A 15,402-nucleotide genomic window follows, 5' to 3' on the forward strand; every position below is an offset into this window, starting at 1 on the left:
CTAGTCTGGGAACCTCCACATGCCACGGGTGTGGCCTTAGAAAAGGTGAAAAAAAAAAAAAGACATTAGATGATCTCTAAGCATGATCATTTAAGAAATCTCTGAGTTCCCATCATGGCTCCGGGGGTTAAGAACCCAACAGTGTCCGCGAGCATGTGGGTTCCATCCCCGGCCTCGCTCTGTTAAGGATCCAGTATTGCCGCAAGCAAGCTGAGGTGTAGGTCGCAGATGTGGCTGGGATCCGTTATTGCCATGGCCGTGGTGTAGGCTGGCAGCTGCGGCTCCAGTTTGACCCCTAGCCCAGGAACTTCCATATGCTGCAGGTGCAGCCCTAAAAAGAAAAGAAAAAAAAAGAACTCTCAGATCTCAATATATACACTCATTACTTAAATATATGGAATCAAATATCAGAATTCAAAGATAAACATTTTGTCTTTTCCCATGAAAGGGATTCAGCCCCCTTGAGGGAGATGGCTGGTTAGATTTACTGGCTTGTCTTCCTGGCCTGAGCCAGCCCAGAGATTAACCACCTGAGAGCAACCAGTTGGGGCAGAACTCTTAGCTGAGTAGGAGACCACTCACTCTGGCACATCATCATCTTTCATCATAAAAGCAAACCACCAAAAAAAGTGATTTCTGAGGAGCGGGAGGAGGTGGTGGGGACAGGTGCATTGGGGAATGGCTGGTTTTGATGATAGGCTTTATAATACTACTTGCCTTTTTAAGATAGAGACATGTATTACTTTGATAATTATGAAGTTGGTTTTAAAAATCACTGGAATCGGAGCTTGTGAAACCAAAGTACACAATACCTTCTCCCCCGACCCCCCCCCCCCGCCAAATAAAAAGCCAAAACAAAAAGAAGAAGAGGTTGATAGTGCTTTTCTTGATTTCTTTCAAAACTCATGTCTATTGACAAGGTAGGGACCTCGGAAGCCTTTGCCAGTCTTGCTCCAGCTGACATGTCCTTTCACCTGCAGCCAGTCCCCGGGTTCTGTGTTGAAGCTCTACCAGGCCATTTCATGTTCCCTTTATAATCCCTGCATTTCCCACTCACCTGGGCCTTTGCTTGTAGTGCAGGTACATTCGCTTGCCATTCATTCATACATGTTCCCAACACACACATACACACCCCATTCCAGAATCCCCTGGTTCCACCTCCATCCCTACCTGTTTACATCTCAACCAGGACCCCTTTTGTATCTCAGTCTGCCTGTTTCTGTCTCCTATGGGTCATAGCATCCTCCCCTTGTCTTTAATGCCTGTTGCATTGATCTTGGCACCACTTTCAATCACAGTATTTTTTTCCCTTGTTCATCTTTGTTAAGAGCGAGCAGGTGATGAGGGGAGGAACCATACTGCCTTGATAATTTACTCCTCATACAGAGCCTGGCAGCGTGCTGACATGATCCAGGTACCGCCTCAGATAATAGTGAAATGAATAAATGAATCTTTCATTAAGTGTGAAATCTGTTGAGTCACGTGGCCTGATGCTAAACATCTGTAGCCGTGTAAATAGGTATGGTAGGTAGTTGTTGTTCGTTTTTATTTTAAGGAAACTTCTGTGCTTTTTTCTAAAGGGAGGAGATGGTACTCAGAGCCCAGAGGGTTAACTAATCCCTAAAAACTTTTTGCTTGTGCTTCCGTTGTGGGGAATGTGAAAAACTCGTCACCTGGAGGGTTTGTGTTTGACTCTGCAGGGGTGACACGTAGCCTGGCACTGAGGCCAGTAGGATGTCACCTTGGCCTCCAGATAGAGAAGCTCCTGGACCTCTCTCCTGTGCCTGGTGGACATAGCCCAGCCGAAGCCCAGCCTAAGATGTGGCAGGAAAAGGGAAACTGCTCATATGAAGCTCGTACGAAGCAGTTCACTAAGTACTCAGTGACGACGTGGTCACCTGGTCCAGGGGCCCTCTAGGGCTTCCAGCCACAGCTTCTCACACCTAATCGAAGTCCCTTTTTTACATCATCAGGCGTTATACTCCCCAGATCTCTTTATAGCCACTCAGATGACCCCCTAACAAATCAAATAACAGGATTAATCTAACACATGGCCTCCATGAAATGTCAAAATGCCCAGCAGTGTTGTGGTCGATGCAAACAGTGGAGTGTCGTGGAGCCATTGCAAGATTGAGGAGGATCTTTAGATCTTTAAGTTCTCATACGACAAGGGCTCTAAGATGTACTGCTGAAGGAAGAGTAAACGTGGAAGAGCATAACCTCCTTTATGTCTCTGCTCAGATGCCCTCTTTTCAAGGAGACCTTCCTTCACCACCATGTTTGTTTGTTTGCTTGCTTGTTTATTTATTTGTTTATTTATTTATTCATCCATTCATTTATTTTATGGCCACATACGGAAGCTCCCACTCTAGGGATTGAATCTGAGCCTCAGTGGTGGCCGATGCCAGTCCTTTAACTCACAGCTCCTGACTGGAGATCCTGACATGCCTCTGCAGTGACCCGAGCAGCTGCAGTCAGTTTCTTTTTCCCTTTCTTTCTTTCTTTCTTTCCTTCGTCCGTCCTTCCTTCCTTCCTTCCTTCCTCCCTCCCTCCCTCCCTCCCTCTTTCTTTCTTTCTTTCCTTCCTTCGTCCGTCCTTCCTCTTTCTTTCTTTCTTTCTTTCTTTCTTTCTTTCTTTCTTTCTTTCTTTCTTTCTTTCTTTCTTTCTTTCTTTCTTTCTTTCTTTCCGTCCTTCCTTCCTTCCTTCCTTCTTTCTTTGCTTTTTAGGGTCACAACCAAGGCATATGGAAGTTCCCAGACTAGGGGTGGAATCGGAGCTACAACTGCTGGCCTACACCACAGCCACAGCAACTCGGGTTCCAAGCCGCATCTGCAACCTAGACCACAGCTCACGGTGACGCCAGATCCTAACCCACTGACCAAGGCCAGGGATTGAACCCACAACCTCATGGATCATAATTGGGTTCGTTAACCACCGAGCCACGAAGGGAACTCCCTGTAGTCAGATTCTTAACCCACGGCACTGCAGTGAGAACTCCCCACTACTGCATTTATAACTGGAACCACCCCCACTACCAGCAGCAGTTTCCTCCCTACTGTTTGTTTCTATTTGACATCATGTCTATTTCATATATTTGTTTATGATCTAGCTCCCCCACCAGAATGTCGGGTGCAGGCTGGATTCTGTGTTTTATTTACTGCTTTTCCCCATGGCAAAATGAATGACTGGATCAATGGATTTCTATGAAAAAGTTGATTCTTTGCATAGAAGGGTACTCTTTGCCTAGAATTTCTGGAAGGCTACACAAACCTAGCAGGAGTTGTCTCTCTGCAGTGGAAATGGAGGTGCATGGGAGGAAGGCAGACATTTACTGCATCTTCCCACGTACATGCGTCACTTTTTAAAAATAAAAACCCTAGGGTGATAGGGAATCCCATTTAAAATGTTTCTTGAATGGCCATAATGAATATTATTTCTGGTCCTGAGATGATGAACCCCATTCAGAATTTCTCTTCTTCCCACAGTCAAGTTGTAAATGGGCCATGATTCAAGTCCACAGACCTTATATTTTATGAGGTCTTTACCAACAGAGTCTTTGTATTTTCCATCAGCGTGGAACCATCTGTGCTTGTATTGTGGTGGGGACAAATTGGGTTTGTAGGTCAGATACATTTATATCTTCTGACTTTTAGCCAAGTGACCGGAGGCGAGTTCCTAAACCACCCTGAGTCTAAGATCCCTTACCTGTAACTTTGGCATCATTTTTCCTAAGAGCAGCGGGTATTGTCCCAGCAAAACAAGCCGAGTCTGGATATTCAGGGCCTAGCAGTATCCAGTTCAAAGCAGCGTTGGATAAATACCAAGGTGACTCAAGGATATCCTGAATCCCTGCCTACTCACAGCATAGTCCCAACATCATCAATTTCTTTATTAGAGGTGCAGGATCACAAGCCCCACTCATCTAATGAATCAGAATCTGTAGTTTACCACAGCACCCAGATGATTCTTGTACACGTTAAAGTTTGAGAAGCTCTATTGTTGGGATTATTGCAGCAGTGTTGTGGATAGGCTTGTATTAATTATGTTTTTATCTTCTGTATCTTATGAGATGTATTTTGACAGCTTAGAGTCTTGCAGATGCCAGAGAGGCACTGCCCTTCCCAAGGTTACTTAATCCCTAGAGATTGCAGACAGCTTGCCTGGGAGCATGCCTTTGATGTGCAGGAAAACCAGTCCCAAGGCTGTGCCCCCACCTGCCCCCTTTTATCGGGGCTCCAACAGTCCAGGACACTAGCCTGCTCTCAATCACTGCCGGGCCAGGGACTGGACAATTGGGAGTCCTCTCTAAACCCCAGAACCGACTGCCATTATTTAAACTGTTAAATCATATGGCCCTGCAAAAACCATAGGAAAGGCTCTTTGCCCCCTTATTTCCTCTGCTCCTGACCAACCCCGGTACCTCCCCATGTGGCCCTGCATGGCTGATGTTGGCCTTTGCACACCTCTCCTCTTGGTAAGTCTAAGTAGCAAACTCTCTTTTCAATGACATGCATCTCCTAATCCCTTGGCCCTACCATACCCGAATGAAACGAAAACCATGGATCCAGTTTAAAACAAGGCTGCCCTTGTAAACCTTTTCCCCTGGTTAAATGCCACCTGCCACTCCTTCCCCTTCGCCTTGCCAGCTCTGGTTTCATTTGGAGAAGCGCGAGGGTGCCCGGCAGAGCCAGATGTGCTGGTGAAGCATGACTAACAGGTTAAAACATAGGAGGATGCTTAAGCCCCCTCATCAGCCCCGACTCACTCTTAAATAAGGATGATCAAGGATAACCACGAACAAGCTCGTAAATCTGCTTTAATGCAGTATGACTACGTTGAACGCCAATAATGCTCCTTAAGCGCAAGCTTTGAATGCTTCGGAAACAGCTATTAGAAATGATTAAGACCTCCAAGATAATGGAACTGTTTGAATTGGAATGCACAAACTTATTTACAGTATTCTGAGAGGTCGAGGAAACAAATGAAAACCCGCCATCGCCAGCCATTCATTCCACCCCCCCTCCCCCACCGTGGCTTCTTAATATGGTCTGTATGTTTTAGGTAGGAAGAGCTCCTGCCAGGGAGCAGCTCCTCCTCACCAAGCAGCTTCCTTGCCCGCATTTGCACTTCCCTCTCATCTTCTCTTTTGAAAAGCATCTTGACATATAGAGAAGTGAGGTAACTGAGGCCGAGATTAACAAGAGCAAATATTACATGAACATAAAAGGGACGTTTCCCCCTATGACTCAAAGAGAAAAAATACAGTGTTTCAAAAACATTTCACATTTGTGGATTCCCGTTGTGGAGCAGTGGAAATGAATCTGACTAGGAGCCATGAGGTTGAGGGTTCGATCCCGGGCCTCGCTCAGTAGGTTAAGGATCTGGCGTTGCCATGAGCTGTGGTGTAGGTCACAGATGCAGCTCGGATCCGGTGTGGCTGTGGCGTAGGCAGACAGCTACAGCTCTGATTCAACCCCTAGCCTGGGAATCTCTATATGCCATGGGTGTGGCCCCCAAAGAAAAAGAAAAAAAAATCCACATTTGTTAGATAAGATGAGAACAGAAGATACTTTATAGTAACTTTTCCCTTACTACAGGTTTATTAAGAAATTAGGATCTGATTAGCAGCTTTTAGCTAGAAATATTGGACAAGGATATTTTCTATTATTTTTTGGCTCTGAGGTTTGCTTCCATAAAAAACTAAACCCTTCCGACCACACACGCATATATACACGCACACGCATACACACCCACACACAAATGTGAGGTGATGGATATTTAACTAACTTTATTGTCATAATCGCTTCTCAATATATATGTGTTGATGGAAAAGATTAATCAATCCAAGAAAGAAATGGAGGTTTGACTCAGGCTGACCTGAGGATTAGAGCCTGGGAGACGGTCAGAAAGCTCTGAGAACGGTTCTGAAGAGGGAAAGGGGCAAAATCAGTATATACGTGATTTTGGAGAAGGGGGTGCTTGCAACCGAGCACACATCTTGGTAGAAGGTTGCTGCCGTTTGCCAAGAACCAATATGGCTAATGGTTGTAGTGCTTTTCTCAGTGTGGGAAGATGCAAGGAACTGAGTTTGTAAAATTTTCTCCTGGACGTCCTTAGCAATCTAAGGGTTGGCTCTGCCGGTTTTCCTAGAGCCCCAAGTACTTCATCCTGATCGTGGCACCGAATTCCTTTCAATGTGCACTGTAGGTTGGCAACTGCAGGAGTTAATGACTTGGGTCTCGTAGAACTGGATGGTGATCAACATTCTTTATGATTCCCTCCTGTTCAGACTTAACGTTGACCAAGGTTTTAGAAGCACACCAGGACCGGTGTGTCCCAGTCTGCTAGGAATGCTCTCTCCCAGGCGAAGCAAGGGTTTCATCGATAGGTCACTCAATGTATTGCTACTGGTCTAGGCCCTGTTCCCAGTCCCCTAAAGCCCAGTTTGATGAGGAAGGGGACTGAGACTCTGTTATGGTCCAGGAAATGGTTCCTTCTTGTTTCTTCCCACATCTAGAGTTACATTGTTACCATCCCTGGTCTTCCAGAACTGTGTAGTTAGTCAAATGTTTCAAGTCCCCGGGTCATCGTTATTTTGTATCAAAGGCTCAGTCCCCACATCTGGGAATGCAAGAAATAAAAATCACATGAAATAGGCAGCATATAAGTAATACAGCACAATACAAGTAACACAAGAATACAAGCAACATAGCTAAGAAAGTAAGTAAGGTTATGAGTATTTAAGAGAATATGAGAACATCCATTATCTCTGCAGTCATCAGACTAGCCTATTCTGTACTAGTTGCTATCTTTAAGGGGAAGATATTGGTATTGTACATAAAATTCACCAGAGATTGTCTGCATGTATAAGGCAGGTGGTGGGTCACCTGACCCCTTACAGGACTGAGAAAGGAAGGATATCTTCTAAGGAATTACATGGCTGGTGCCAGAGGAAGAGAAATTGATCTTTAGTGTTGAGCAGGCATTCTTCCCTTGAGGGGTTGGGGGTGTCTGTTGAATGCGTAAAGCAGATGCACGGGGCCCCCAAGAAGGGAGGGAGGAAGCCCAAGTGGGCAGAGCAAAAACGCTATGTTTAAATTTTTCTCATCTTGCCTTACAGTACGAATTTTTATTTCATCATAGGTACACCAAATCGTGTTTATACACACGTTACGTAACTTTGTCGATTACTCTTTGATAAAGCTGGGAGGGGGAAAAAAAAAACCTTTTATGATCACAAAAGGCAGCTTTGGTTGCAGATACCAGGATTTTGCTTCCCATCCCTGGCCCTGTCAGATTCAACCTGACTGCCCAAAGCAGTGTCCAGAATTTGACTTGTGGCCTCCGCGAGTAACAGTGTCCCCTAAAACCACAGGCTTGTTCCTCAGGAGCTATTTTGTCTGACTGCTCCTTGACCCTTTTCCCAGAAACCTAATTTTGCCCAGGGGAGTCTCACCCAGGAAAAGAGCGTTTGCATCTGCTTAGGGAAATGTGCCTGAAATAATGACTTCTTTAGAACGAGTAACTGAATGGAATGGAATGGATTGATAAGCCAGTTTGAGCAGGCAGAGAGCAACCCGGGCCTGGTAACTCTTATAAAAGGAGCCCTGCAGCAAAGCAGTTTGCCCAGCCCGGCTGCCAAGAGCCATCTCCATTCAAGGAACGTCATCCCTGTAAACTCTGTACAAAACTCTTACTCTGACACCCGCCTCGAGGCATGCTCCCTCGTCCTAAGTTTCACTTATCCTTCTAAGATGGTACGGATTTCTCGTTTCAGCCCTGCAGACCCCAGTGTAGAAACTGCTCTCCAAGGTATGTTCCCCATTTTAAACTTCCTCTGGGTCCGTGACTGTGCGCCCTGGGTGGGTGGGGGGGGGGGGGTAAGGCTGTGCCACGCAGTGAAAGCGCTTTCTTGGTGGCAAGGAGAGGTGACGAGTGTTCCTGGCTTCCCCCAGGGGAGCACTGGACTCAGCTTCTTTCTCACTTGCTGAACTTAAAATCAACCAGCAGTGAGAAGGAGGGAGCTGACATCTCATCGAGGGGCGTGAAGGATGAATTGAGGCAAAGAAAGAAAAGAAAAAAGAAAAAGGAACAGAACACAGCCCCTGCGCACGGCTGTTCTGTGCTGCTCCACTTCCCATGTTCTCTTGCTTTGTCTCTTTTTCTCTTCACGTGTCTGCCAAGAAAATATAGTTGATTCGTTTATAACCATCGCCTCAAGGTTGGAAGCGCTGAAATGTCAGAGGTGACAACAAAAAGCTTCTTAAAATAAATTTCGAAAACCTGAAGCTCGATTAATTCCTTTCCATCTTAGTCTTTCTCCCCTACTTAATACACAAAGAAAGATGCTCAACCATTGACCGTATTTCAGTTAGCAAGTTTAAGCTTAAATACAGTTCTGTTTATGCAGAATAGTCATGAGAGTCTGCCTTTTTTAAAAAAAATAAATAAACAAATCTATCTTCGTACAATTAGCAAATTATTAAGCGACCTTTCCTTCAAAGTCTGCAAGCACTTGCTTGTTTCCACTAATAAGAGACCGTGTTTTACAAGGCTCACGTTGATTAATTGACAAATGCGGATAAAATCAAAGCAGGGCTAAAATGCAGTGCACCAGCTGCCCTAGAAATTACTTTTGTTCAATAATGTTCCAAGCGCCTTTACATTGTAGGTTTGCTTTTCAGTGAGCACTCCTGTCTTAAATGGAAGCATCCCTGGTGAAAATGGATTTCTGAAGACGACTGTGAGGCACCCCAGCTAGGACTAAATATTTCTACATCTGTGTATGCTTTTCTGCTCAATTAAAACCCTTGACGGCTGTGAGTGTTTTAAAAATGGATGCTTTCTATTTTGTGTGAAATGAGCACGAATGCCTTTTAGGACACTTTGAAAATCAGGCACCCTTGGTGGACCTAAGGGTAGGGTTCCATACATGTATGGAGAGCTTAAGCTATAAAAATAAATAAAGAAGTGCTCTCAACTACCAGCCTTCTGCCAATTGCTAAAAGCATGACATTCTTAGCTCCTTGCCATCCAGCTGTTTAGGCAGCTCCATTGGGCTCCATTAGAAGGCCTCTAGCTGGCTGATTCCCAAACCAGATATGTCTCAGACCTCAGAGCTGTTTGCCCAAACCCAGATGCCTGTTTTTGCTAATAAGTAAGTAGTTGCTGAGAAGAACCTCCTGCATCCCAGGTGGAACCTGCAGGGGCCAAGGATCCCAGCAGGAGGGGAATGTATGTTAGGTCACAGACTGTCCTACAGAGCCCCCCATTCCCATCCTGTTGTGGTCCCCACTCACCAGATAGACTCACAGATGCTAATGCCTCAAAAGTGCCCTTGCAGAAAGAGTCAGGGCTCTAGCCAATTGGATGGTTTTATGTTGGGCATCTTCAAAAATTCTGCCTCACCCACCATCCTGGGATTAGATATCCCTCAAAAGCAGCTTCAACATACTTTTCTCAACCAAGTCATTTTCATTCACCAAATATTTGTCACTTCTCCTAGGTTCCAGGCATGGCTGCCAGACCCTGAGGCTGCACACATAAACCCAGACAGATCCTCTGTCTGGTGGGAGCTTACAGTATCCAAGCATAGCTCTCAATAGTTGCCATGTATTATTGGAAAGATATCTTTACATCATTGGCCAGAAATTTTTCAGTCCCCCTGGTGTTTCAGGCACTGGTCTAGGTATCCAATAAATATTCTAGATATTTTCTTGCTTTGGTCATTATCAGAGACTACTGTGTTCTGGTGGCCCTCTAAGGCAAATCTCCTTTGAGAGTTTTCTGGAGGAGCTACCTCAGTTGCTGGTTACCAGGTAATGGTTGTACTCGGCAGTATTTGGCTCTCAGGTCTGGCTGGAGGTCAGTGGAACCGGAGCCAAGACCACCACTCTGAACTCAAAGGATGCGGTGCCCTCAGGATGGACGTGAAGAGCATGGAGCAGGAATGTGGGGCTGGGTGATGAGGGCATTCAGGACAGTTTGGGTGACTTAGAATCAAGCTGATTTTGGAATGTGGGTCCAGAAGAGGCACACTGAACTGGAGAGCCAGGGCCGAGGGCTGGACGAAAGTCTCAGTGGACTAGTAAAGGTAGAATTCCAAGGGCCTGAGCAGAAGGTTCAGATAGAAGGCATATGAGCAGAGGCAGCCAGCTAGCAGAGATCCGAGCAGGTGCGTCAGTGGAGCCTCAGCCGTACCAGCAGGTGAGCGTTCTTTTGCTGGGATGGGTCCAGAGCAGAAGAACGAGGCTGAAGCCAGGGTGATAAACGGGGGGAACAGTTCCTCTGCTGAACTTGGTCACAGGAAGTACAATGTGCTTCCAGCCACCTAGGTCACAGGCTGAGAGCGAACCGGGCAGCGCGACAGAGAACTTCTGAGTTTGGGCTCGTTCTGTTCTCTCAACCCAGACATCATTAAGACAGTGTCTGGCACGCAGTAGACACTGTTCTGCCGAACTGACCTGTATTCTGAGAGGGAGACAGATTCCAAAAGGAAGTGTTTTTTTTTTTTTTTTACATGGCCATATAAAAAGCAAATGAAATGGCCCTGGCACTTAATAGAGAGGGAAAAAGCTCAGGAGCGCCAAACACAGGAGGAGGAGAGTCGTTTGTCTAAACTGTACATGCATTGTCTCTGGACTTAAGTCGTTCCCTCCCTCGGTGTCTGCCCTGTGGGGTGGCATTTGGCCAGGAGAGGACAGAGCCGCCGTAGGGATCCTGGGAATTTGGAAGAGCATGTGATTCACTGTTAGCAGGTCAGAGATCGTTTGCTCTTGGGAGCATTTGGAAGGAAAGAAATGAAAAGGGAAGGATGAAAACCCTGCAGAACTCCGAGGTTTCAGTATGATGACAGAACCGGGTGACTTGCTTGCAACACCCCTAGAATCTCTTCTGATCTTCCCTCGGGAAGGTGCCGCCTGCTGTCTCCATCCCCAGGAGGCTCTTTTACGTTGATGGAGATGCTGCCAAGTAAAAAGAGTAGGAATGACTGTAGTGCACCACCTTAATAAAAATCCTATCGTGCTAATGTCATCCATCACACATGGAAGCTGTGAAACACAGTCTCTTTTAAATGCCCTATGTTGGGAGTTCCCATCGTGGCTCAGCAGTCATGAACCCAACTGGTATCCATGAGGACGCCGGTCCAATTCCTGGACTCGCTCAGTGGGTTAAGGATCCGGTGATGTCATGAGCTGTGGTGTAGGTCAAAAAACGTGACTTGGATCCCATACTGCTGTGGCTGTGGTGTAGGCTGGCAGCTGCAGCCCAGTTTCAACCCCTAGCCTGGGAACCTCTGTAATGCTGCAGGTGTGGCCCTAAAAAGACAAAAACAAGTAAAATAAATAAAATGTCCCATGTCACCCAGTTGGGCAGGTGGGACGTGACACAGAGCCTCCCTCTCCCTACCCTGGGCAGCATTTATGCCAACTGCCATTCAGAGCCGCAGAGCCATGAAGGGCCAAAAAGCTATTCCTCACTCTCTGCTCCTGACCCAGTATTCCGTGTTTTGACACTAGATGGGGCATTGTTGTTATTACAGTGGCTCTGAAATGGCACGACATAAAACCCAGAAGGATGAGACCATTTCTTTCGAACATCTTATTGTGCAACTGAATTGGGGCCCGTTGGGGAGCGGAAAGCCACGTATAGCGTGTAATGCAAACCCTGGCTTTTCTTTCCCACCCGAGAAAACGGGGACCAGCCCAAGTTTATGCAGCGCATCAGCAGCAGATGGAGATCTGGAAGCTAGAATCTGAGTCTCCAGGCAGCTCCGCAGCCCCTCCACCTGCCTTGGGCAGGGGGTGGGAGTTGAGGCATGGATCAAGGGTGTTCACCTCTCCAAAGCTGCCGCCTTCTACGTGGGGAATAATGTGCCGGTTCAATTTCCAAGGCCTGACTCCCTAAATCCATTCTTCCTGCTTGGCTCTGCTTGTCAGGGGCTCATAGAAAACTGAACGCGATCCAGACACGTGGCTTGTCTGTCTTTTTAACTTCTCTCTCTCACACAAGCACACACGCACTCTTACACATGCTTGCACACCTCCTTGAACAAATGCCAGTGTGAATGAATGCACTTTATAAAACGTGAACAAGCATGGAATTCCTGCTGTGGTTCAGTGGGTTAAGACTCCGACTGCAGGAGTTCCTCTTGTGGTGGAGCGGAAACGAATCTGACTTAGGAGCAGTGAGGATACAGGTTCAATTCCTGCCCTTGCTCAGTGGGGTAAGGACCCGGCCTTGCCGTGAGCTGTGGTCTAGGTTACAGATGTGGCTAGGATTTGGTGTTGCTGTGGCTGTGATGTAGGCCTGCAGCTGTGGCTCCAATTTGACTCCTAGCCTGGGAACTTCCATATGCTGTGGATGTGGTCCTAAAAAAAAAAAAAAAGGCAAAAAAAAAATTAAAGAAAGAATCCTGGAGTTCCTGTCATGGCACAGCAGAAACGAAACCGACTAGGAACCATGAGGTTGCAGCTTCGATCCCTGGCCTCGCTCAGTGGGTTAAGGATCCGGTGTTGCCGTGAGTTGTGGTGTAGGTCACAGACGAGGCTTGGATCTGGAGTGGCTGTGGCTGTGGCATAGACCAGCAGCTGTCGCTCTGATTAGACCACTAGCCTGGGAACCTCCACATGCCGTGGGTGCAGCCCTAAAATGACAAAAGACAAAATAAAAAGAATCCGACTGCAGCACCTCCCGTTGTTGCAGAGGTGTGGTTTTGATCCCAGCCCAGGGCAGTGGGTTAAGGATCCAGAATTGCTGCCGGTGTGACTCGGATTCAACCCCTAGCCTGGGAACTTCCATACGCCACACATGTGGCCATAAAATTAAAAAAATTTAAGAGTGAATAAGCAAAATATTACCTATTGTTTTTAGGTTCCAGCTAAATTTCCTTTAGGTTTTTAAATCCAGTTGCGTCAGCTTCTAGGCCCTGTGAAAACCATCAGTCTGCCCTCTCCGTGGACCCAGTCTCTTAGCAGCAGCTTTGATGGAGCATTACAACCCAATGCTTCCCATATCCAGGACTACCCAGGGCCCCCAGCTTCCCCTCTTCCTGTAGCCCTGTAGCAGCAGGACACAGAACAGAACATGAAGTCTGCAGCCTTACCTTCCTCTCCATTCAAGAAGCCAGTGTGATTAAATGACAGGAAGAAAATTTTTGGTCTCTCCTCTCCTCACTCCTGATTAATAGGATGCAGCTCACAGCAAAACTCTTATACACCCTGTAGCTAATCGCAGTTGGCAGAGTTTATTCTTAGAAGCCTCTCTTTCTTGTTTTTTTTTTTTCAATTTTTCTTTCTTTTTTTTTTTTTTTTTTTTTTTTTTGGTCTTTCCTTTTTTTAGAGCTGCACTCGCAGCATATGGAGGTTCCCAGGCTAGGGGTCGAATCGGAGTGACACCTGCCAGCCACAGCCACAGCCACGCCAGATCCAAGCCACGTCTGTAACCTACACCACAGCTCACGGCAATGCCCAATCTTTAACCCACTGAGCGAGGCCAGGGATCGAACCCGCAACCTCATGGTTCCTAGTCGTATTTGTTTCTCCTGCGCTAGGACGGGAACTCCCAGTTTGTCTTTTTTTATTAGAGTTGAGTTACAATGTTGTACCAATTTCTGCTGTACAGCAAAGTGACACACATACCCACTGCCTTTCTTATATTATCTTGCATCATGTTCTAGCCCAAGAGATTGGATAGAGTTCCCTATGCTATACAGTAGGACCTCATTCCTTATCTGATTGTTTTTAATTTTTATTTTTTTAAAATAGGGCTGCACCTATTTAGGCCTAAATAGGGCAGCATATGGAAGTTCCCAGGCTAGGGGATGAATCAGAGCTGCCGGCCAACACCACAGCCACAGCAACACCAGATCTGAGCTTTGCCTTCGACCCACACCACAGCAACTCATGGCAACGCTAGATCCTTTAACCCACTGAGCCAGGCCAGGAATCAAACCCTCCATCCTCATGGATACTAGGTGGGTTTTTAAGCCACTGAGCCACAACAGGAACCCTTTTTGTGTTTGTTTTGCTTATCCATTGGAAACGTAATGGTTTGCATCTACCAACCCCGAACTCCCAGTCCATCCCGCTCCCCCTCCCGCCCCCTTGGCAACCACGAGTCTGTTCTCTCCGTCTGTGCATCTGTTTCTGTTTTGCAGACAGGTTCATTTGTGCCATATTTGAGATTCCACATAGAAGCGATATCATATGGTGTTTAAGAAGACCCTCTTTCTTAAAGAGACCAATTTCACTTGCAGTTTCAATAGACCAAAAAGGCATGATTCTTGCAGTACGTTTTTCCTAATTTCAGTGGTAGCCCTTCTCCCTCGCGGGCCTGCAGGGTGAATTCTTTCTGTGACTTCAGTTATGGACAAAGTCTTACCTTCTTTGTATCTATCAAGATATTTAAGTCCTCTCCTTCTTGTTACATGTATCTCCTTAACATCTGGGGTGCCCTTCTTCTCTCCCAAGAAAGGCAGCCTCGTGTAAAAGAAACCGTCTAGCTTGTGATTTTTTTTGGCCAGGCTGGCAGCTTGCGGAAGTCTTTGGGCCACAGCAATGACAGCGCTGGATCCTTAAATGCTAGGCGACCAGGGAACTCCAGTTTGTGATTTTTATTTCATGTTAGACTTTGCAAACTTAAATCTTTTTGAAGAAAAACACTTTCAAGAGTCTGATTATAAACACTTGGCTTGGATGGTCTGACCCGTTTATCCCTACCTCTCCCCTCTGTGGTCAGATGCTCTTCATCCTTTTTTTTTTTTTTTTTTTTTTTTTGTCTTTTTGCTATTTCTTGGGCTGCTCCTGCAGCATATGGAGTTTCCCAGGCTAGGGGTTGAATCGGAGCTGTAGCCACCGGCCTACGCCAGAGCCACAGCAACGCGGGATCCGAGCCACGTCTGCAACCTACACCACAGCTCACGGCAACGCCGGATCGTCAACCCACTGAGCGAGGCCAGGGACCGAACCCGCAACCTCATGGTTCCCAGTCGGATTCGTCAACCACTGCGCCACTACGGGAACTCCTCTTTCATCCTTTCTGACCCAGCTCCAAAAGTTCCAATTCCCATGTCCCTCTCCAGAATCCTCACTCTATATTCTGTGCTGCCAGAGCCTTTGATTCATACCGCTCGAATATAATCCTAGCACCTTATAAGCAGTTACACATGTGGTTGTGCTGCCAGCCCAGCTGTGGGCTTCTGGAAGGCAGGACCAGCAGATCGTGCCTGACTCATCTTGCGTCAGCTGCTCAGAGCATAACAGATGAGGTGTGTTAGGTGTTCTGTACATATTTACGGTGTCGACTCAAATTATGTCTGCACCAGCACTGTTGATATAAGGGTTCTGAGGTTTTGGAAAGTATACCATGTAAAGGTATACTTTTTAAAACCTTAAAAAATTT

At 46.5% G+C, this 15,402-nt stretch overlaps 1 protein-coding gene across 35 annotated transcripts in view; it reads left to right on the forward strand.

Moving 5' to 3' along the window:
• The window catches only part of ENOX1 (ecto-NOX disulfide-thiol exchanger 1), a 658,487-nt gene that overhangs the window by 363,018 nt on the left and 280,067 nt on the right, over positions 1-15,402 (forward strand). For 2 of the 35 annotated variants that reach the window (XR_014819509.1, XM_021065347.2), the window contains exon 1: positions 7,625-7,812. The exons of 32 other annotated variants lie outside the window; for them this stretch is intronic. Coding sequence is in view for 1 of the 3 variants with exons in the window: in XM_021065347.2 (XP_020921006.2) it covers positions 7,755-7,812 (58 nt within the window). In the remaining 2 variants the exon portion in view is untranslated. Of the gene's footprint in view, positions 1-7,624; positions 7,813-15,402 lie in introns of those variants that run through there. One more of the 35 variants, XM_084981829.1, reaches the window with a different exon arrangement.

This window comes from Sus scrofa, chromosome 11 (assembly GCF_054392235.1).
Source record: "Sus scrofa isolate SSC_HxYL_T2T_F1_AM1 chromosome 11, Sscrofa_HxYL_maternal_Yorkshire_Landrace_v2.0, whole genome shotgun sequence".
In the NCBI taxonomy this organism is placed as follows: Eukaryota; Metazoa; Chordata; class Mammalia; order Artiodactyla; family Suidae; genus Sus; species Sus scrofa.